The 22,897-nt window shown below is 34.2% G+C and overlaps 2 protein-coding genes and 1 non-coding gene across 12 annotated transcripts; 1 reads left to right on the forward strand and 2 right to left on the reverse strand.

The window, feature by feature from the left end:
• The first annotated feature begins 357 nt into the window (after positions 1–357).
• On the forward strand, positions 358–7,298 carry LOC127087114 (probable NOT transcription complex subunit VIP2). 8 transcript variants are annotated; one of them, XR_007789786.1, is made up of 16 exons: positions 358–742; positions 833–936; positions 1,884–1,992; positions 2,072–2,250; positions 2,360–2,735; positions 3,361–3,570; positions 3,658–3,753; positions 4,255–4,343; positions 4,454–4,636; positions 4,801–5,226; positions 5,318–5,370; positions 5,463–5,504; positions 5,796–5,940; positions 6,039–6,121; positions 6,588–6,645; positions 6,733–7,298. XR_007789786.1 is itself a non-coding variant. In XM_051027964.1 (15 exons), the coding sequence occupies exons 2-14, from the start codon at positions 919–921 to the stop codon at positions 6,096–6,098; spliced, it is 1,986 nt and encodes a 661-aa protein (XP_050883921.1). In that variant the 5' UTR covers positions 358–742; positions 833–918; the 3' UTR covers positions 6,099–6,121; positions 6,588–7,298. The 8 variants fall into 8 exon arrangements, 7 of the variants coding, with proteins under 7 accessions (XP_050883921.1, XP_050883922.1, XP_050883924.1 ...); XM_051027964.1 differs by having other exon boundaries at positions 6,588–7,298; XM_051027965.1 differs by lacking the exon at positions 6,588–6,645 and having other exon boundaries at positions 6,646–7,298.
• On the reverse strand, positions 1,912–1,992 carry LOC127089984 (small nucleolar RNA snoR35). The gene has a single exon (XR_007791528.1). It is a non-coding gene; the product is annotated as a small nucleolar RNA snoR35 (small nucleolar RNA).
• Positions 7,299–9,227: 1,929 nt separating the features above from the next.
• On the reverse strand, positions 9,228–17,061 carry LOC127083558 (ankyrin repeat-containing protein At5g02620). Of its 3 annotated transcripts, none has more exons than XM_051023873.1 (4): positions 17,039–17,061; positions 10,709–11,007; positions 10,194–10,603; positions 9,228–10,109 (listed from the first exon to the last, which is right to left on the reverse strand). In XM_051023873.1, the coding sequence occupies exons 2-4, from the start codon at positions 10,998–11,000 to the stop codon at positions 9,228–9,230; spliced, it is 1,584 nt and encodes a 527-aa protein (XP_050879830.1). In that variant the 5' UTR covers positions 11,001–11,007; positions 17,039–17,061. The 3 variants fall into 3 exon arrangements, with proteins under 3 accessions (XP_050879830.1, XP_050879829.1, XP_050879828.1); XM_051023872.1 differs by lacking the exon at positions 17,039–17,061 and adding an exon at positions 13,092–13,109 and having other exon boundaries at positions 10,709–11,003; XM_051023871.1 differs by lacking the exon at positions 17,039–17,061 and having other exon boundaries at positions 10,709–11,150.
• Between the last annotated feature and the right edge of the window lie 5,836 nt (positions 17,062–22,897).

The following is a 22,897-nucleotide window of genomic DNA, read 5'->3' on the forward strand; positions in this document are numbered from 1 at the left end:
ACCCTAAAAGACTTTGTAATGAGTAAGATACGATTTATGAGAAAAGAGCATAAAGGTCAGACCGACAATCTAGCCCAAAGAGTCTCGACAAAAATAAAACAAGGCTTGACAAGCCCAATCCGAATGTACTATATAGCTTTTGCTAACACTTATCAATATAATTTGATTTTATTGCTTAGAAAAAATTATTACTAGACACATACATATAAAAAAGGTGTTGTCATACTTGGTTCGTGCAAGTCATGTTTTTCCAACCACATCAAATGATGTGGCCACACATGATTAGTTCATGCAATTTATATTTTCTATATTAATATATCGAGAAAATTATATCCATTATCTATCAAGAAAATTATATCCATTTGAATTATTGAAGAAATGGGCCCAAAATAAAGGGGTAGCCCAATTTTAAATCACTTTCCAGTGTCTACCCTAATTTCCTCATCGCGTTTACTTTTCGCCACCGCACCTCAGACCAACCAGATCATTTCTTCCATCTCCGATCAGCTCAACGCTTTCCCGACTCCGTTTTCCGGTAACGATTCAACATACAGTGTAATTGTCCCAAACTTCCAGTTTTTCTGGTCTGAAAGTCGTCGGAGGCCGGGGTTTCGGGATTCCCCATCGCAAATTAGGGGAATCAGATTACGCAAACCGAGACAAAATTCAGTTTCCAAATTCTCGTATCAGATCGATCCATTCACCTTTTTCGTGATCTTCCTCTCGCGATCGCAAGTGTGAAGTATTGTGCTTATTTTGTTACTGTTTTGATGGTTTAATAATGAATTATGTTTAAGCTGATGCGGTTTATTCAACGTGTTATCGTATTCAGGTTGGTGATTGGTTTCAAGGAGAAGACTCTACACACTGTTCTTGTCGCGGGGATGAATTGTTGCCTGATCTGTTGAAATTCCTGCAATGTCCGGTTTACTTAATGTATTCTCCTTATGCCATGTAGAACAAGCAATATACAATTTTTATCAGTTATCTTATCATCAACAGCAAATTGCTATGATTTAGAAGTTAGAATTTTGTCAATTTCATTGAATACCTTGTTTAATAATGCTAGATCAGGATTTATATGACTTCTTCCTCTGTTTTTAGTCTGATATTTAAGCTTATTTAGATATTCTGTTAAGATTCTAGCTTGATCAATCATATTTGGTGTATCGTTTTTGTTCATTCTTGTGTATTGCATGCTTACATTCTTTGATATTTACTTATAATTAGAATGTTTTGCCAACATTTTGATATATTAGATACCAATTCAAGTATTAGTTTATGTAGTGAGAGAATAACATGGATGATGTGGAATGATAAACCTGTAGTAGGTCTCTATGGTAGAAGGATAAACCTATTAACCAATTCAAGTATTAGCTTATGTAGTGAGAGACCAATAAATCTAGAGTATTCTGTGGGGCACTCCCCTAACTTTGATTTTTGATACAAGACAAGGAAATATGGGTATTATAATTACCGCAAAAAATCTGAATGACATTAGTCATCTCTAAGGTAGTTTTTATCTATAGTTACTAAAGATAAAATCTTAAACAAATCCTAATTAAGTAGTATAAAATCCTACCCAAAATTGAATTCTATCAAGAAGACTCAATGATTCCTAATCATTTTTTTAGGACTGTCTAAAAATTACTTATTTTGTAAAATTTCTATCTGCTATGTAGATCATGCTTTATGCATATTTGATCTATCACATAAATGAATGCAACTTTTTTTTTATAAATTTTTTATATTCATAATCATATTATAATTATTGTTGTTGTTGCTGTTGTTATTCTTATTCTTATTGTTTTTGTCAGATATCGATTTATTTTTATGGCCTTTCATTCACTGTTGATGTAATTATAACAGAGCTGTGTTTGCAGTCTTCTCTGAACGGATCTGCTTCAAATCTTCCAGACGGTGCTGGGCGTTCTTTTACTACATCATTCTCTAGTCAGTCTGGTGCAGCCTCGCCAATTTATCAGCACACTGGTGGGAATATTGTGCTGGAATCAATCTTTTTAATCCCCTCCTTTATTTAGTTTCATAATCACTACCTAATTTGCTGCAGGAGGTATTCAGGGGTTGCACAACATGCACGGGAGCTTTAACATTCCTAACATGCCTAGTACACTTACATCAAGAAACTCATCATTAAACAGCATGCCATCTGGAGCAGTTCAGCAACCTACATCAAGTCTTTCTAGTGGAAGATTTTCATCAAATAATCTACCTGCTGCTCTGTCACAGGTACATATGATTGCCTGTGTTTGAACATCTCGAGAATAATTGCTGAGCTATTGAGCATACTTATCTGTTCTGTCTTTCATTATCTTTCTACTGGTGTATATATTTGCAGCTATCTCATGGAAGCTCTCACGGACATTCAGGAGTCAACAGTAGAGGAGGTATAAGTGTTGTAGGAAATCCTGGATTTAATAGTAACACAAATGGAGTTGCTGGTTCTATTCCTGGGATTCTTCCAACTTCTGCTGCAATTGGTAACCGTAATGCTGTTCCAGGATTGGGAGTATCCCCAATTTTGGGAAATGCAGGTCCGAGGATAACAAGTTCGATGGGGAACATGGTTGCTGGGGGAAACATTGGGAGGATAAGCTCTGGAGGATTGTCCATTCCTGGTCTTGCTTCACGTCTAAATTTAAATGGAAGCAGCGGATCTGGCGGCTTAGGCGTGCAAGGACAAAATCGATTGATGAGTGGCGTGCTTCCTCAAGGTATGTATTTTTGTATTCACAACAAGTTCAGTAAAATGACGTGGAAGTATTATTTCTCATAAGAAATATCCAGTTATATTGAGGTATCTTCATATTTTAGGTTGAGAATTTTTTCAAAAGAGTTAGAATATAGATATTAAAGTGATGCATTCTTTTGTTTATATAAATTTTTACATATAAAGTTATATTTATCCAGGGAAATATAGTACTATACTACACTGCACTTTTTTTTTCACGGATGAACTTTTCAAATGTTACCAACTTAATTATCTTGGATACAATTTCTCCTAAGAAATATCCAAATATATTGAGGTTATCTTCATATGTTTAGTTGAGATCTCTTTCAAAAGAGTTAGAATCTAGATATTAAAGTGATGCAAACTTTGTTTATATATATTTTTTTACGTATAAAATTATATTTATCCGGGAAAATATAGTAGTATACTACACTTTACTCTTTTTCACGCACGGGTTTTTCATATCTTACCAACTTTATTATCTTGGATACAATTTTCTTACTATGCACTCTGTTGCATTTTATAATCTGAGTTTTCATTTTTGAATCTCATGAAGCTATGTTGTACTTCTTTCTGATAAAGCCAGACCTTCTCATGTTTTGATTCAGGATCTCCTCAGGTAATTTCAATGCTAGGAAATTCTTATCCAAGTGCTGGAGGTCCACTTTCACAAAGCCATATTCAAGCAGTACATCACTTGAACTCTATGGGAATGTTGAATGACTTGAATTCCAGTGACAGTTCACCCTTTGACCTCAATGACTTCCCTCAACTATCAAGTCGTCCTAGTTCTGCTGGAGGGCCTCAAGGACAGTTGGGTGTGTAATGGAAAATTTTATTTTGCTTATTATAGTATTCACCATCTACAATAAAGAATAAACAATAATGTAATCTATAAATTTCAGGCTCTTTACGAAAACAGGGTCTTAGTCCTATTGTACAACAAAACCAAGAGTTTAGCATTCAAAATGAAGACTTCCCAGCTTTACCAGGATACAAAGGTACTGTTTATAATTTGACTGATCTTTGTTTGCTAATTGGTTACATATTTTGTTCGAAAACTTTCGTTGCTCAGCTGTGTTATTTTCTTGTTTTTGGGGTTATAGACTTTAGAGTGAAATATATACTCTTCCTGGGGGTTATATGCTTTTTAACTTCATAATGTTGTGCAGAATGCATCAATGTTTTGTCTCCATTTGCTTTTCATTTTTGACAGGAATTATAACAGTTCCTTGCATTAATGTTTTTTATATATCTGTGTGACCTGTCATACATTTAGCAAATATGCTTTAATGGTTCATATTGTTGAAGAGGAGTGAAAGATTTATGATGTTTGCACTGGAACATTTCATGACTTGTTGGAAGTAACATCTCAGTAGTCTGTCTCTGATGACATTTTTATTATTTTTGGTCATCTTCATTCGCAGAACTGAGAAATCTAATTTACAGAGGTTAGTCAGTTGGTTTTGTGCATTTGTTTTTATCATAATATTTGTACACAGGTGGTAATGGAGAGTTTACTATGGATATGCATCAGAAAGAACAACTTCATGACAATGCTATGTCAATGATGCAGTCACAGCATTTCTCCGTGAGTTTCATACAGTAAATAATTAAGATACATTTTAAGTGTTTTTATCGTTGTTTATGATATTATTGGACCTAAATCTGATCTCAGTCCTACCTGGATTCTTTCTGCAGATGGGGAGGTCTGCCGGTTTCAGCTTGGGAGGATCTTATTCATCACATCGTACTCAACAGCAACAGCAGCATACTCCTTCTGCCAGTAACAGTGGTGTCTCTTTTTCATCTGTGAACAATCAAGATCTTCATCTGCATGGGTCGGACGTTTTTCCGTCTCCAAACTCTACGTATCATTCACAGGTACAGTCTTTCCTAAATGTAAATGAGGAGGAACTCGCTTGTGTGAGAATACATCTCTATTTTAAAACTTTTTATGTGACATTAGGTTTCCAATTGAGCTGAAATTCCATATTCCCATCAAAGCATGTTTCTGACGTTCTAGTTACTTCTGGTTTTTGGTTTAGACCAGCGGACCTCCTGGCATTGGATTAAGGCCACTAAATTCTCCAAATAATGTTTCTGGTACGGGTTCATATGACCAGCTCATCCAGCAGTATCAACAGCACCAGAATCAGTCCCAATTTCGCCTTCAGCAAATGTCAGCTGTAAATCAGACCTTTAGGGATCATGGCATGAAGTCTATGCAAACTGCACAACCAGCTCCTGATCCATTTGGTTTGCTTGGCTTGTTAAGTGTAATCAGGATGAGTGATCCTGATCTGACATCTCTTGCTCTTGGAATTGATCTTACAACACTCGGATTAAATTTGAATTCATCAGAAAATCTTCACAAGACTTTTGGGTCTCCTTGGTCAGAGGAACCAGCTAAGGGTGATCCAGAGTTTAGTGTGCTTCAATGTTATTATGCTAAACCACCTCCTGCCCTACACGTGAGGCGCTCTTTCTTTTCCTTTATTTATTTTCACCGTTCTTTATATATTTTCTTCTTTTTATTTCGTCTAAATATTTTATGTGATGCAGCAAGGGTATTTTGCAAAGTTTACTTTGGATACATTGTTTTACATATTTTACAGGTGCCTATTGAAACCAATCCTATCACTTTCACTATGCTTGCATGTTATTATATTTACAGTAGTAGTAATTTAAATTTGGTCTTTCATTGCAGCATGCCTAAAGACGAAGCACAACTATATGCAGCGAATGAACTGTATGAATTCTATCAATTCATATACACCCTTGTCGTGTTATCCTTTTGTTTTGTTTTATTTGTATTTGGTCTTGTTTTCAAGTTATTCTCGGATAACTACGCCCATAGATTCTTGGCAAGAGTTTTTAATTTGAAAATAAGCAGCGGTTTAATGAGTTGCTACATGGTTATAGCAATCAACCATTCCAAAAATCTTATCCATTCACCCACTGGATATTCTTTTAACTTGAATCATTGTCAGTTTTTGTATCAATACAAAAATTACTAACAAGCTATGGCTGTTGCTCTCAGGTACAAACGAGGCTGGTTTTATCATAAAGAGCATCGCATGTGGTATATAAGAGTGCCTAACATGGAGCCGCTTGTCAAAACAAACACATATGAGAGAGGATCTTACCACTGTTTTGATCCAAGCACTTTTGAAACTGTCCGGAGGGTGAGTTTCTTGAACACACCGCCGTCATTCTTCTGTTATGTTATTTATTTACAAAGTAATTGTCCTGTTTATGCTTCTAATGGACAAACTTCTTGCAGGATAATTTTGTTCTTCATTATGAAATGGTGGAAAAGAGACCGTCTTTACCGCAACATTAAGGAGCACATAGCAAACCTTCAGTGTAAAGCTTTTTATGTATCAATATAATTTGTTATTATGGAAGCCATTTTATTTAAATACATTAGTGTAACTTTAATCTGGCGTTTCTCTTATCTTGTGGCCCAATTATTGTAGTTATTAGAGTAGATGCGAGGTTAACCTAACCTAGCTTTCTCTGTCTGTCAAACACATATATCTAAATATATTGTATGCAGTGCCTGGTAGTTTGACCCATACACAAATGAAGTTTTTTTAATATGTTGTGGAGAGGAACATGGCTCTTGAATAGTGAAATAAAACGGATTAGCTCGTGTTTTTTTCTTCAATTATCAGTATACACAGATTATGGAAAAGAAATGATTACATTGATGTTATTAGATTAGAAGCTGCTTTTACCACAAGATCGGAACTCCCAATTTTTCAATTCTTGCATGACATGATTTCCGATGTAGTCATTCTTATTGATAATACCCTGTCTTCAAAATCAGTTTTGCAGAACATGAAAACTGCAGAACAATGATCTTTAGCAGTAATGAAATTGAACAGGTGCTTCTGTCAATGCCTGAATCTTGTGATAAAAGCTCGGGGAATCTTTGTGTTTTGTTTTGTTGATCTTTTAGATTCTGACAGCAGCTGAAGGAACTCCAATCAATGGCCATGGTCTGTAAATTTTATAAAAGATAGGGCCTGTATGACTTATCAAAGGAGGGATGAGTACAACATGCAAAATAATTAACCGACCCGAAGAAACACAAGGGGTCATTGTGAGCGAGGGATACACCATCTTGCAATCTCAAGACTTTTAGACGTTGGAATAGTCCGCGCAACCCAAGGGCGTTTTCGAGTCCATCTTAGTGAAACGTGGTATGTGGATGATATGTGTTGACTATTGGGCTTTGAACAAGGCGACTATTTCAGTTAAGTTTTCCATTCCCTTCATGGAAGATTTGTTGGATGAGCTCCAGAGAGTGTTTTTTTCTCAAAAAATATCCTCAAATCCGGGGTATCAGAAGAAGTACACAACTGTATTTCAGACCCATGAAAGACATTACGAATGATGTTTTTAAGCATCTTTTGCGTAAGCTTGTGATTGTTTTTTAATGATATACTAGTGTATAATACTACTAAGAGGGACATATGCTACACCCGAGTAAAGTCCTGCAAATTCTCTTGAATAAAAAATTGGTTGCAAGCCAAAATACATGCTATTTATCTCAACGTTTGGTGGAATATTTAGGCCACTTTATTCTTAATGAAGGAGCAACCATGGATCCAACTAAAAAATCACATGTTTTCTTCAATTGTCGGAAGTAACTAATGTAATAGAGACAAAGAAGCAGTGAGGTTACCAATTTGACATATTTTATAAGTCAGTTTGAAAAATAAAAGGGATGATATCTTGTCTCATATGCATGACAACATTGAGTTGCATTTGTTGGTGCATTATCCAGTGTCGGGGAGACTATTGAATTACTTGAAGAGGAGCATAAGGATGGAGTCTTTAAGAACATCATTGTTGCCTTAAGAATGAGAACCAACTAAGTTTGGATCACCGAGGGGTTTTGTTTTATAAAGAAAATTTGGTTTTAGCTCTTTAAGAACATCATTGTTGCCTTAAGAATGAGAAAATAGTTTGGATCACCCCAACCAGTTTAATATGGTTTGGGATGAAGAAATGTGTGGCGGTTGTACCCTGTGCCAACCACTTCTAATTCAATATCAAATTTGGAATGATATTTCAATGAATTTTTATTATTGGATTATTAAATTCTAAGGCTCATGAGGCACTAATGGACAAGCTATCCAAATATGCACACTTTATTCCAATGAAGCTATTGGAGAGATCGAGGAAGTCAAGAGTACTAGCATGTGTCTAGTTTTTGATGGAGGCATATGTCTAGTTTTAGATGGAGATGTGGATCTCTCTCTCTCCCTCGTCATGGTTAGATTCAGTGGGGGAGTGGAAGTGAGATTCTAATATGAATCAAGACATTTGTAGAGGAGATTGTTGAATTCAAATTTGAGTGGTTAAATCTCACATTGAATAGAAATGTAGGAAATGTTGAATTTATAAGAAAGGTGATTCATATAGCTTATTCCTTAAAGTTTTGGGTGAAGATATGATGTCTCCCTCTTCTGTGGTCATGAAACATTGGTTGTTCTCGTCTTCTCCGGTCTACCCAACAAATGGTATCAGAGCTATGACTCAGCTTGGTGGGGAAGCGGGAGATGGATCATGTGTTGGATCCTGTTATAGGATGTGGAAAATTATTGGATGCATGTGTGAGTGGTTAAGTCTTATATCGTATATGAGTGAGTGAAATGTTAGATTTATAAGAGAGGTCACTCATATACCTAATACCTTAAGGTTTTGGGTGGATATGTGACGTCTCTCTTATGGTCTTAGCATTGGTGATGTGTTGTTGCTTCTGTTTTTTTCGGACTCTCTAACAAGTGGTATAAGAGTCAGGGTTAGACTCAGTGTAGGATAAAAGCGAGATCCTTGTAGGAGTCAAGAATTTTGTGGAGGAAATTGTTGAATTCAAGTGAGTGATTAAATCTCACATCGATTAGGATGAGTGAGTATGTGGTGTAAAGACTTTTCGAATCTTAGTCTATTGACAATGTCAATTCTTCCCAAACTCTCCAACAAATAATATTAGAGCCATAATTTATCTTAATGATAAAATTGTGGAATTGTCATGTTGGTTATCACAATACTCTAACACACGTCACCATACTCTTTTATTATAGATTCCATTAAATTTTAAATTTATGCGATACCCTCCTGATTTGATAGAATTTATATAAATTTTAACCTAGAGAATAAAAATGTTATATATATACAAGCACTTTAACTCAAAATCTATATCTAAAAACTAAGTTCAACTATGATTTTATCAAGACCCGATTGTACAATCACTTTAACTCAAAATTTATATCTAAAAGCTTAAAATCAGACGATTTTTCGAGTTAAAAAGAGATTTTACAACCCCTATTGGAATTAATGAGAGATACACATTTAAAATTCCACCTTAGTTGTATATAGTTCCATCAAGTTAGGTGCTTTACATTAGAAAAGAAGAAAATGAATTAAAAAAAAAGAATGTTATAATAGTATAACTCTCCTAAATAGCATACATTTTCTTAAAGTCATTGTTTATCAACTCAGAATCTGATAAAGCAGTCACAGAGAATGACTTTGCACTGCTATCCAATGAGGATCTCCTCATGTTCTTCAAATTTTTTGTCTCAATTCTATGCCTAATCACCCAATAACACATAGTTCCCAACGTTGTAGCCATTATAGTTGTCCCTATAATGGTAACACCAATTGCCAACCATCTTTCTTCCTTTCCAACCACAACAAATGACAATGCCAAAAATGCCACAGAAATAAGCACACAAGCTAACCACATTAGCTTATTAATAATAGCCATCATTTGTTTCTTTGCTTTGCTTTCTATAACAACGACCGAAGTTTGAACAATCACAACGGCTAGAGAAATGAAGAGCGCGATTGAATCAAACACGAAGAAAATTATAAACGATACTTCTGGCGCTATATTCGCTTCACCGAGTGCCATCCCCGGTGGAATATTGTTTGGATCGTCCACAAATTGACCAGGGACGGTGAAAATCGCGGCAAATGCAACCGTTGCTATTAGTACTGCAACAACGGTTGTTGAGTTTATTGCGTTGTCGAGTCCTTCTGTATGCATTTTGTTGATCCGTTTCGCGATTCCTTGGACGCGCTTTCGCGTTTGTCGAGTGTGTTCTAGTTGGTAATGTACCTCGTTCTTTATGTCGCTTACCGTTTGTTTTAACTCGCGAGCCGTTGTAGTTGTTCCTTGTGGTTTTATAGTTTTCGCACTTTGAACGCCATGTTCTAATAGAATGGCTCTAACATCTTGGTTCCCTATTTTCTCAGCAGTGTCTACCGCGGTTTCGCCTGATCTATTAACAGCATTTGTATCTGTTTCCTTTTGTGCTAACAGCATCTTTACAATCTGCACAAAAAAATCACAAACTTGATTAAGTGCTTATTAAATAAGCGCTTATCGTATAACTTAACTATAAGCTATATGATTTACCTGAGCCCTGGCTTTCCTGGTTGCTATATGCAATGCGGTGTTTCCTTTAGTATCAACCATGTTTATCGTCGAAGGATCGGCTTTTATCAACTCTTCCACTACCTCAAGATTTTGTCCCTTAACAGCCATGTGAAGTGCTGTTTGTCCCTTTTTATCAACCCTTATTGCAACACCAGGCTCTTTCTCAAGAAGTGCTTTCACAACCTCCAAATGTCCGTTTCTCGCGGCAGAATGAAGAGCGGTTTTACCGTTACTTTTAGCAATGGTTGCTAAGCTACTTCCTGCTTCCAATAGGAATTTTACTATATCAATATGTCCTTGTGCTGCGGCTGTGTGCAAAGCTGTTGTGTTTGATGGATCCACTGTCATTGACAATTCCGGATGAACTTCCATTAGGATCTTCAATATATCTGCAACCACACGTCAGAATGGAATGTGTCTCAGATAGACTCCGATACCATCTTAGAATTTGAGTCGAGTCTAATTCAACATTACAAAACCGATGAAAAACATACCTATATCTCCTTGTTTAGCAGCGATATGAAATGCATCAAAACCATTTCTTGCTTTAATTGCCGCCTCAGCGAGATCATAATACTGAATCATTTCCCGAACAACATTGACGTAACCATATTCAGCAGCAACATAAAGAGCAGTTTCACCATCTTGATTTTGCCTAGCCAATAATTCAACCAACTCATCTCCTTCAGCATCTTTAAGGGTTTCTTTCACAACTTCTAAATTCCCCGCTCTTGCCGCAGAATGCAAATGTGTATCATCTCTTTTTCCTGTCAATTGTTTCGTCATTTTCTTCCTCGGCGTGCTCACAGACATAACCTGTGTCTGCGCCATTGGTGACACCACTTTGATTTCACCCATCTTCAAATTTCCTATCTTTTGATGCATACTTGTTATATGTCAAAACCTTCAAGCAAAACCACACAAGGTTCTTTCACATGATCATCAAAATCATTGTGGAATCTGATAAAAACACAAATGGGTTAAAAATGATTATATTCTTAAGAAACAAAACAACCCAAAAAAAGGTAAAATGGGTTCATTCATTGTATTGGTTGAATGATGATGATTATGGAAAATGTAACGAAATGGGTGAGATGGAAAAAGAGAAAAGAAAGAAACTTGAAGAAGAATTAAACCTGGGGTTGGAGAAAGAACCTTCTCAACCCTTATGGTATATAGCTTCTTTCTAGCAAGCAACCGTGAAAACTATAACATTTTGAAGGAAACAAGTTTTGCAAAGGTGGTTGGTTATGGTGTCGGAAAAATCTATGTTTGAGAGAGAGAGAGAAAGAGAGACAAAAGCCGCAGGAAGGACGAGAAACTGAAATAACAGAACCACCACCACGCATAGGATAATTGTTCTTTTTTTGCTCTTTATTTCTATTGGCGCCAAAGGAAATGCCATTAACAGTTAACACCAAAAAATTTCCAAGTATAATTTCCTGCGTTATACGGACTTTACAAATTAGATGGTATGTCAAAGGGAAGCAAAAATTGAATTTAGCATAAATAGTCTAGACACGTACAAATGGCGATGAATAATATTAATTTTTTCAAAATCGTTGTACATAATAGAGATTAAAATTCTCTTATTCTAAGAGTTAAGTAAAAAATATTAAGAGAAGAAAAAAAGGAAAACTAAAATGTGCTCAAATGATAAAAAGAAAACATACCCTTAATCCTATATACTTTATCCTACAAATATACTATTTATTTATTTATTTTTTAGTTAATATATTTATTTGTTTGAGTTTGGTCTATACAAATGTGTACTTTTATTTGTTGTCATAAAATTGGTTTCCGTTGTAAGTGATATATGTAATTAGGGGCTCGACTTGTCAATAAGTATAAAATATGTGACATCTTTATGTTAGTAGGGATGGTCGGACGTTTTAATGGCTTTTTAGGAGTTAGAATTTGTTTACGGTGGTGAGAAATTCTATTTTGTGATGTTTTGACAATAGAGTATGCTTATGTGAGGTGAGAAATTCTATACTCTTAGAATATTTTATATTGTGACTTGTTATTAGTTGTTCTTCCTCTTAAGAGATAAAGTATTTATAGAGATTAATAAATATAAGTTTGAAGTTAGGATCTCGGAGAGACCCGACCCTGTGCAACTAGAGCCAGAACACATGGCCTCAACTTTCTAGGGGGCTCCAAATAAAACTATATGCTTTAGTTATATAATTTATTTTGCGTCAAATACAATTGATCTATCCAAAATAGGTGGTTGAATGTTATGTTTTGAAGAGAAAAGATTGACTCTTCAAAACAATATACTCCCTCCGTTTTATTTTATTTTATTGTAAGTCGTTTTTGACTTTTCACATATATTAAGAAATATAATAATTATGGTATGAAAAAGAGAAATTATGAAGAGTTTTATAAAATTGTCCTTCATTAATTATATTGGAAAGACAACTTTACATTGAAAGGAGAGAGAATAATAAATATTTAATGGTATAATAGGAAAAACAACATTAATGATTCATTGATATTATAAAACGACTTATATTCTGATACAAAATATTTTTCCAAAGTGACTTATAATAAAAAACAGAGGTAGTATCTTTTAATGCACATATTTATCTACTTAATTTAAAAGCAAAAGCCTTTTAACTTCTCTTATTTTACCGTCTTTTTAAATGAGATATTATATACATTGTGGTTTCGTCTATTTTGTTTTTGATAAAAATATATATTATTTTTTAAAATTATTTTGTTATATTTTATTTTATAATAATATATTATAAAATTAGTAAATTTTTATTAATTTTAATTAAGTCATTACGATTAAATAAATTATTACATTTAAAAGTATTTTTGAATAATTTAATTTAATATAATATTTATAAAATTTTATAATTTTTTCACAAATTTAATTTCTTTCATGTTATTATATCAACTACTAATAAAATATCTATATATTTTTCTAAAGAGAAATATTAGTATATATTTTATATTTTGTTGAGAAATATTAATGTATATTTTATATTTTATTTTATAAGAGGCCTATTTAAAATATTGAACCAGAGCCTCTCAATTGTTTGGGCTGACCCTGATCTCGGAAATAATAACCACTCACTTAGTCATAGTAGTGTGCCGTTGAATCCATATTTTCTAGCGAAATTCACTTTAATCTGTTGACTCTGTCTTCCCTCTAGGTGAGACATGTCTTTTCCCATGTTTCCCACAACATGGTGAGATGTGGGAGCGTTAAAGGCGATATCACCCCAATAACAGGCGATAGAAAGGTGTCGCCCCTTACGGCCAGACACGACATCCTCGCCATTAATCTCAAACATGAGTGCTTGATAAAAGGCAATTTGCTTTAGTCGCTCATGGGTTCTTCAAGCAAGATAATACGCTAGGTTTGTCCGACGAGACTCCAAATCCTTCAGGTGATATCATACATTGAGCCTGTATGGTGAAACTCCGAGTCCTTTAGGTGTTGAGTCTCTCAGGCAAAACTTCGGTTGAGACCTTTAGAAAGAATTTTATGTTAAGTCTCTCGGGCCAGACTTTGGTAGAGTCCATTAGGCGAGATCTTATGACATACCTTGTTTGAGGAGACTCTAAGTCTCTCAAGCGAGGCAATTAGATGTGTTTGTTTGATAGGAACCTAAGCCCTTCAGGAGAGATTATATGTTAAGTCTGTCTGATGAGACTCCATGTCCTGTAGGTGAGGCGCTGAGTCCCTCAGTCAAGAATTTGGTCGAGACCCTTAGGAGATACTTTTAAGTTAAGTCTCTCTGATCAAACTTTGGTCGAGTCCCTTAGGTAAGACCTTAGGCTAGACCTTTCCCGAGGAGATTCTAAATCCCTTAAGCGAGGCAGTTAGATGAGTCTGTTTGATAGGACTCTAAGTCCTTCAGGCGAGATTATATGTTGAGCGTGTCTGATGAGACTCCAAGTCCCTTAGGCAAGGCGTTGAATCTCTCCGGAAAGATTTCAGTCGAGACTCTCAAGAAAGACTTTTAACTTAAGTCTTTCGGGGCAGGCTTTGGCCGAGTTCAGTAGGTAAGACCTTAGGTTGGACCTTGTTTGAGGAAATTCTAAGTCCCTCAGTCGAGACAGTTAGATGAGTATGTTTAATAGAACCCTAAGTCCTTCAGGTGAGATTATTATGATGAACCTGTATGATGAGACTCCAAGTCCCTCATGCGAGGTGTTGGATGAGGTAAGTTATTTGTATCACCCTTTAAGAACGATAATGGCATTCCCGTGGAACTCCATCATATTCGTATTCCTTGTGGGGGCGACAAGGATCTTCTTATGGAAGTCCATCATATTTGTATTGCCTTGAGAAGTGGAAAAGATGTTCCTGTGGAAGTCCAACGTATTTGTGTATCCTTGAGAGACGACAAAGATCTTCTTATAGAAATCCAACGTATTTGTGTGACCTTGAGAGGCAACTAGGATCTTCCTATAGAAATCCATCGTATTTAAATCTTGCGCACATAATAGCAAAAACTGAAATATTCTCCCTAATCTTAAATATTCAAAAATTCATACATAGGCAAGTGTTATGCCCCTTTTGAAAATTCATACATAGGCAAGTGTTATGCCCCTTTTGAAAATTCATACATAGTTTAATTGTAATAGGCAAGTGTTATGCCCCTTTTGAAAATTCATATATAATTTAATTGTAATAATACTTTAGGTGGATGGAATTCCAAGTCGTGGGGACGAGCCGCCCATCCAATTCTTAGAGTTTATAGGCTCTATGTGATAGCTTTTAGAATATGCGATACGACCCTTTTTAATTAGGTTGCAATTTTATCATTATTGTTGGATGAAAAAATCAAACAATACAAATTTAAGTTTGTTTTATTACTATAAAATTTAAAAATTTAAATAAATTTTTTGGAATTCTTGTTTTTTTCCTTAAAATTTATTGTTTTTCAATAAATGCTTAAAATTTATTGTTGCAACTATATCCTTATATTTTAATAATAGAATATATATATATTTTTAATTTTATACGGATTCACAAGTTAGATGGTATGTCATGAGAGTTCAAAATAAAATACATCATAAATAGTATGAATAGTATAGGTAAAAGCAAAACTCGTTCGAATCACAATAAATAATATAATTTTTAAAAATATTTTAATATGTAATAGAGAATAAAATTAAAATTCTCTTATTATAAAGGTGAAATAAATAAAAAATTTAAGAGAAGAAAAAAGGAAAACTAGAATATACTCAAATAAATAAAAACAAGCAAATAGTTAATCCTATAATTTCTCTTAAAAATATACTATTTTAATTTTATTTTAATTTATATATTTATTTGTTTGACTTCGGTCTTTACAAATATATGTTCATTTATTTGTCTTCATTGTTACTTACTTCGTTTGATTTTTTTTTTTTTGTAAAATTGATTTATCTTGTAAGTAATCCATGTAATTAGAAATGTACATGAGTTAGGTTATTCAATCAACACTACTATGAAAAATATCTTTTGTTTCGGTTAGAAAATATATTTTACAATAATTTTACATGCGAGGTAATGAATGATGTCATAAAAATTTACTCTTTTTCTGTTTGGTTGTAGATCCATCGAGGAGGAAATTGTATTGATAATTTGTTCGAACCCCATAAACAACATTGTTGTGATTTTCAAAATTAGAAAGTGCGTGCCACATATCTCTTGATTTCTGTTATTATTAGAGGGAAAAAATAAGTATTTATCTCAATTTGAAATAATAACTGAGGGATAAAACATAATTTTTTTTATCAATTATAATTTTTTATATATTTTAAGTTGACTTGTATATTTTAGAAAAATTCTATATACAATTTTTGTGAGAGAATCAAAATATTTTATTTTACATACACAAAATACCAAATTACAATGATTACAAAACCAAATATACACATATCTAAAATGTATAACAAGAGGACTTATATACATATTTGAAAATATAATCATAATGACAAAACCAAATTCAGGTGTAACAAAAAATATATACACAAAGTGTACAACAACCAAGAAAAACTAGTGTTGTTGAAATTCATAAAAAAGATAAGAAGCAACTGGCCCAACATGATCAAATATTATCTATATCTTCTTGTGAAAATGATGTTGTGTCGTTAAACACCTATATTTTGAACAAAATTTAAATCAGAATAACCAAAAAACAACAACATTAAATATTCAATCTCAACATAAACCTTTTACTAGCTAACAACAACAACATTAACTTAAAAGCTATAAATAAAGTAGGGTCAAATATGTTTTTTCCCTCTAAATATCAGTTATTTCACTTTTAATTCCTTAAAAAAATTCTTCAAAGAATCCTCCTCATAATATCCCTCGTGCTAACGTTTTTTAATAGAAACTGATGTGGCATTACCACATGAACATTTTTTTATGACTAGACATACACGCCACAATATTAATGTGACAAATATGCTGACATGGACGCCATATGGAATTTGATCACCATTTGATATTGCTTATATTAATAAAATTTATAGCGACAAAAATTGTGTCGCTAAATCCGTCGCTAACATGAACATCCTACAAAAATCTAGAAATTATAGCTAATCCTTAGCTAATTCGCATCTAACCTCTAGCTAATTAAAACACATCATTCTTATGACCTAGACTTTATTTTTTCATGATTTTTTTGCATGAAAGTTTATGACATTATAAGGATATCTCTCACAAAAATTGATTTTATTTTGACTTGAGATGAATTAAATATGAATTTTTTAAGCGTCGGTTTTCCATGAAACAAAAACAACGCAAATTGTGATCCCTAAATTCCATAAGTATGTGACATTGATTTGAATAACCATTATGCCGAGACCTTAAACTCGAAGTTTTTGAAGTAGCCTCTTAAGTAGTTTATTTAAGTAGTCAACACCATCCTAAGCACACATTGAGTAAGGAAGTCGACGCAAATAAGTGTATGATCTCAGGCTTAAAATGAAAAAAAGTAAAAAACGGTGATAAGATATTGTAAGACCCCAATTTTGACCCTAAGATCCCTCATGTTATCTCATCATATGCATTAGCATTGCGATCACAATTTGGCATCCTCCTTACCCTTCATTCATTGGGTTTGCATTAGGAGAGATCACCAAGCACATTTTATTGTATCATACTTCATTTTTTTCTTTATTTTACTAACTGAAATACCAAAAATATGTCATTGTATAGTTTAACTCTTTTATAGGTAGCGTGTATGCTCACTTATGCTCTATCAAGCTCATATCTAGGGTTTGAGACCCTTAATCCAAGGAGCTCAATCAAGAATTGGTCTACATTGGCTCTAAGTTTCATATATGGATCCCCATGGTCTTCACATGTTATTTTGATCAAGAAATCATCAAGAGTTTGGAGTTGGTTTGCCTTGGAAACCCTAATTCATCTAGGTATCTTATGTGACTTCTTCAACAAGTTTCCTTAGAAATTGATCAAATACTTCAAGGGGTATTTCAAATTTCATCATCTTATGCATATATGATCCTCCATGAGTCCAAAAAAGTCAAGAGAATGTCAAGCTAGCAAGATGGTTCATGGTGGTTGACTAGAGAAAGTCAACTGGTCAAAACTAGGGTTCCCTAGACCCTATCTCCTACAACTTTTGTCATATGAAAATAATTCCAAGAGAAAAGTTACTCTAAATGACACTCCAAACACCTTTTATGTTGATGTTAAGAGCTATTTTTGCTTGGAAAGTCATTTTTTATGGTGAAACATTATAGGTCATTTTGTCTAAACCCTAATTTGGAGGTCAACTTCCTAAGACCATAACTTGCTAATTTTTTATGAGATGACAAACATTCAAATTGAATTATCAACTTCAATATGTCTAATTAAACGTTTATGTTTGGAGGAAGTTCAAATTCAACTTGAAAATGCAAGTGCCAAGAGGAAACATTATAGGTCATTTTGGGCCAATACCATTGAACAAGTGATTTTCCTCAACTTCTAAAATGCATAACTCCTTCATGCCAAATACAAATGAGGTAAAATTTGTGACCAAATTGAATAAGTTTGAAAGAGATACAACTTTGATGAAGGAACATTTCTCATTTGAACTCCATAGAAAAAGTTATTCAATGTGAAAGAAGTGAACATTTGACTTGGGACTTTGAAACTTTTCAAATATGTTTGATTTCCCAAACTTCCACCTCAAAATTAATCATGATCCAAGCTTCAAATGAAAAAGTGTTCAACATGAAAGTTGTTCCCCTTGATCTTATCTTTCCAAAACATCCAAGATCATCTCATTTGAACCAAAATTGAAGGACTTGCATATGGCTTCATTATGGGAAGTGTTTTGGCAAGTTTGAACTTCAAATGATCATTTGCTTTTGCATGCTTGTACATTATGCATTCAATAGACTTTGTGCATGATTTGGAGTTGGATTACATCAATCTCAAGGCCCAAATGATTGCCCATGCACCCATGCAAGTGAATTACTATTTTTGTCAAATTTTCAAGTGGTGCAAATATCAAACACAATGCCTATTTAAACAAGCTTAAGGCTTCAGATTCATCATCAACACCTTTCCCAAGCTTTGCTAGACCTCTACAAACCCTCATTACCATAGAATTTTTGGAAATTTCTTTGAAATTGAGCTTGAACTTCACCGTCTGTTTGAAGGTTCAAACTCCAGAAATTCACTTCCATTTTCGGTTTATTTGGTTCCTGCAAGCAAGAGGAGGAGAAAGCAATCAAATCCAGATCAAGATCAAGTCAAATTGGATCAACTCGAAGGTGAATTTTCAGAAACTTCCACTCTTCGATTCTCTCTTATTTCTCCACTATTGTTGTTGATTTTTGGTTGTCTGAAGTCCTACCATTGTAGGCAACAAGATTGAGTTGCTTTGAGGTTAAATTGAAGCAACTCAGATCATGATCCTCAAAATTCAACTCCCTGTATCTTTTCATATACTTGGAGTTAGACAAAATTGAGGCCAGATTCGAGCTCCCGAGCATTTTTCTTTAAATCCATGTCTTGCTTTTTCATTTTGGTGATGGTTGAAGGTGGACCAGTCCGGTGAGGTCCACCGGAGAAGAAGACCGGAGCTCTGGCTCCGGCGATGTATTGGCAAGCTTCACAACCACAGGATCCAATCAGTTTGTTCTAATCTTGAGTGTTGGTTGTGATTACCACGTGTGCTACACAGTTGGCTGATGACCATATGGAGCGCGCGCTTTGGACCATTTGATATGCCACCTCAATTAATGAGGGAGATCCGATGGTCCACATATATTGTAATTTCTGAATTTTCATTTTATTTGCTTTATTTTCATAAATTCATATTAATTTTAATATTGATCCAAAAAATATGGGACTTTCACAAAAATTTCAAATATTTTTCTCTTTCATTTTCTGAATTAAAATTATTTTTTGGATAAATATTAATAATTTTCATGATTTAATTGTTTTTGTGCATATTTTTAATTGTTTAAAAATACTTCTGACTTTTCAAAAATAGTGAAAATTTTTCTCCAAGGTCCTTTGACCTTTGATAAATCTCTTGGCCATTTATTTTAGTGAAATTTTTAATGAATTTTTAATTGATTTTTAATTTGTTTAATTGAAAATAAATTGTGTTGATCTATTTCTACTGACTTTTGTTTAATTGAAAATAAATTGTGTTGATCTATTTCTACTGACTTGTGGAGTTTGACTATTGTGTTTGGGCCTTGGTCAAGGTTGATTTGACTTTTGTTGGATTAAAATCATTGGATTTAGGGGATTGATGAAATGTATATTTCATCTTCCAAAATGAATGAATGATTTTAATTTGATAAAATTCCTCCCATGACCAATTTGTGTTTGTCTCATTTCCCCTCCCTCTTCATCTTCAACCCCTTTCTATCCCACTTCTCTCATTGGTCAATGACATCTCAATATCCTAAGGCTAATTTGTTGATGAACTAATACAAGTATGGATGAGATTAGGTCCACCCTTTGACCATTTTATTTTTGTGTGTGGTATGTTTTAGGAGTATGGTTCATTATACCATATCTCTAACATGCATTAACACCAAAAAATTTATTGCTCAACCTCAGATAGTTGTGACTTCTACATAAGTCCAATTACGATTGCTTAACATAACACTAAATTTTGACCCAAAGGCATAGTATTATATTAAGTGAGATTGTAAGTCTCCTCCCTTTCATGGTATTGTGTGGAAACTTAGCCTTTTTTCCTTCCTTTGGAAGATGTCTTGGTTCAAGGATCCATTCTTGTGAATAGAGGGTTGAGTGTTCTCCAAAGAATGACTTAAACAATAAAAAAGCAAAACTCCACTAACTTCTAATCAACTAACATTTGAATAACTTTTAATTTCAATCCATTTATGTTTATGCACTTTAAATATAAGCCATTTATCATTTGCCATTATACATACCATCAAACTTGTGAATTGAGCTCCCATCTGATACAAGTGTTGGGTTCCTTATGAGTTCATCTACTACATGGTCTTGATGCAAATGTTACTTTGAACCTGTGCCTAATGCCTTATTCTGAGCCTTTCAAGGAGTATGTCACCTGATACATAGGGAAGATTATGAAAAAGACTATGAAGTTGCTTTCTTGGATGTGGCTATCTTTATTTGATGCCTTGCTCTTCATCTTGCTTGCTTATTGATATTGCTTGATTCTAAAGTCCAAGGGAAAAGTGGGGTTCTATATGACATTCTTGTCTATTGGATTGCATCCCATTGGTCAGATCTTTTCAACTCTTAAATTTTAAATTATTGCTTAGGATTAGTCTCTTCATCTCCTCCCACTTCTTAAATTTCAAATATCCCCCCCTTTTTAAAATCTTATTTGCTCGTGATTTCTAAACTTAGACTTTATTGCAAATTAGAAACTTTGGCCTTATGCCATTGCATTTTTAAACTTTTTTTTTAAAAATCAAACCTGTAAATGAATTTAACCATATTGACTTAAACTTTCAAAAGACAAAAAGAACTAACACTCATTCAAACTCTTTTAGGCCCTTGATGCCTTTCTTAAACTTAAATTTTTGTTAAAATCAATTCACTCACTTTGAAATTGATACCACGAACTACGAGGTTTTGATCCCTCATTTTTATGTTGGTACGTAGGAACAAGTCCGAAGGTCTTGTCAAACATAAAAATATAATTAATAAATTCTTTTCTCATCCCCACACTCTATTTATTGCAAACATCTTTTGTACCAAAACACATACACACATAAAAAAGGGCTCCCTAGGAGTACCTAGGACACTTTGGGTGCTAATACCTTCCCTCTGTGTAACCAACCCCCTTACCTGTAATCTCTGACATTTTATTAGTTTTGATTTGAAAACTTCTTATCTTTGGGTTTTGTTCGTACTTTTCCTTTTTCCCTTGGAAACAATAAAAGTGCGGTGGCGACTCTGGTTTTATTGACGTTAAGTTTATCCATAGCTTAATGGTCATGAATTTACCACTACAGAAATTAAGTGGCGACTCCGCTGGGGAGTAATATCCAGTGGGTTTAGCCTACTTTTTTATGTGTATATATTTGTGTATTTGATGTTTGTATATTTGTTTGTATGATATAATCTTCTTGTTGTGCTTGGTGATCTCTGAGTGGTGAGATAAGTTCTAATCTGAACTTGAGTGCAATTAAGATATGAGGATGGTATAGTCCTGTTCGAGTTGTGTGGAGTAGTCCTTAACAAGTTGGCTTGAGACCCATCTACTCAGTGGAGACCTTTTTGGAGCTATTGATGTCACACAAGTATTTGTGGTTAGGCATTACTTTCTCTGATTTGGGGTCCGAGAAGCTGAGGACCGTAGAACATTTAACCCATCTTGGCCTATTTAGAACGTAATGTGGAGACTGTTCAGGTGTAAACTTGATAACAGTTGTTACGCGATACTACACTCAGACGAGTTTCTCTTGAGAATGTTATGGGTTGATGAGTCAGTCATCCTAACCTATAATATCCGATAGATGGAATTAAGACTCTGGGAACTTTTTAGAACATGGTCTACAGGTTTTTATCCTTAGTACACTCCTTTGGGATGGTTCTTAACCTGACTCCATGCTCGTGACTCACAACAATCCCTTGATTCTTGGTTGATCCAATCAAGTCTTGTCAATATAAATGGAACTTGGGTGTTAATAAGGTGAAAACCATAATCCACCAAAATGGATGATTGATCTTGACAATGACTTGATTCATCCCTTGACCTTTGTTTTTTTGCCTTGTGTGTGATCCCTTATTAGTGATTGTTGCATTCATGCATTCATGAGCATCATAACATTTATCACATAGAAAATGATTTTAAGGAACTGAGGTTTTATTTGCAAATATTTTCAGATCATGGATTGTGGATGAAGGAACACCAAGAAGTACAGTTTCAGATGTCCTGATTTGAAAGAGCTAAGGAAGTTATCATCCTTTGTATTAGATCCCTTGGTCTTCAGACAACATCATGAGAAGCTTCTATCTGTATTATTTGCTGATGTGGTCGAAGGACTCTTGAGTGTGTTGGTTCAGTTCTATGACCCTCTCTACCGTTGCTTCACTTTTCCCGATTATCAACTTATGCCTACGTTAGAGGAGTATGCCCATCTCTTGGGAGTAACTGTTTCTAACAAGGTGCCTTTTAATGGATTGGAGGAGATTCCCATATCTCATATTATAGCTGAAGCTTTTCATCTGAAGAAGTGTGAGATTG

The sequence above is a fragment of the Lathyrus oleraceus genome, chromosome 5, assembly GCF_024323335.1.
Source record: "Lathyrus oleraceus cultivar Zhongwan6 chromosome 5, CAAS_Psat_ZW6_1.0, whole genome shotgun sequence".
Classification (NCBI taxonomy): domain Eukaryota; kingdom Viridiplantae; phylum Streptophyta; class Magnoliopsida; order Fabales; family Fabaceae; genus Lathyrus; species Lathyrus oleraceus.

Bases quoted from the DNA above. Each gene is read 5' to 3' on its own strand.
- LOC127083558 (XM_051023871.1), bottom strand. From the start codon at position 11,099: ATGCATCAAAAGATAGGAAATTTGAAGATGGGTGAAATCAAAGTGGTG. The intron at 10,604-10,708 runs GTATGTTTTTCA...GTGTGGTTGCAG, and splicing joins TGCTAAACAAGGAGATATAG to ATATATTGAAGATCCTAATG. The intron at 10,110-10,193 runs GTAAATCATATA...TTTTTTGTGCAG, and splicing joins CCAGGAAAGCCAGGGCTCAG to ATTGTAAAGATGCTGTTAGC.
- LOC127087114 (XM_051027964.1), top strand. The intron at 1,993-2,071 runs GTGGGAATATTG...AATTTGCTGCAG, and splicing joins GCCAATTTATCAGCACACTG to GAGGTATTCAGGGGTTGCAC. The intron at 4,637-4,800 runs GTACAGTCTTTC...TTTTTGGTTTAG, and splicing joins ACTCTACGTATCATTCACAG to ACCAGCGGACCTCCTGGCAT.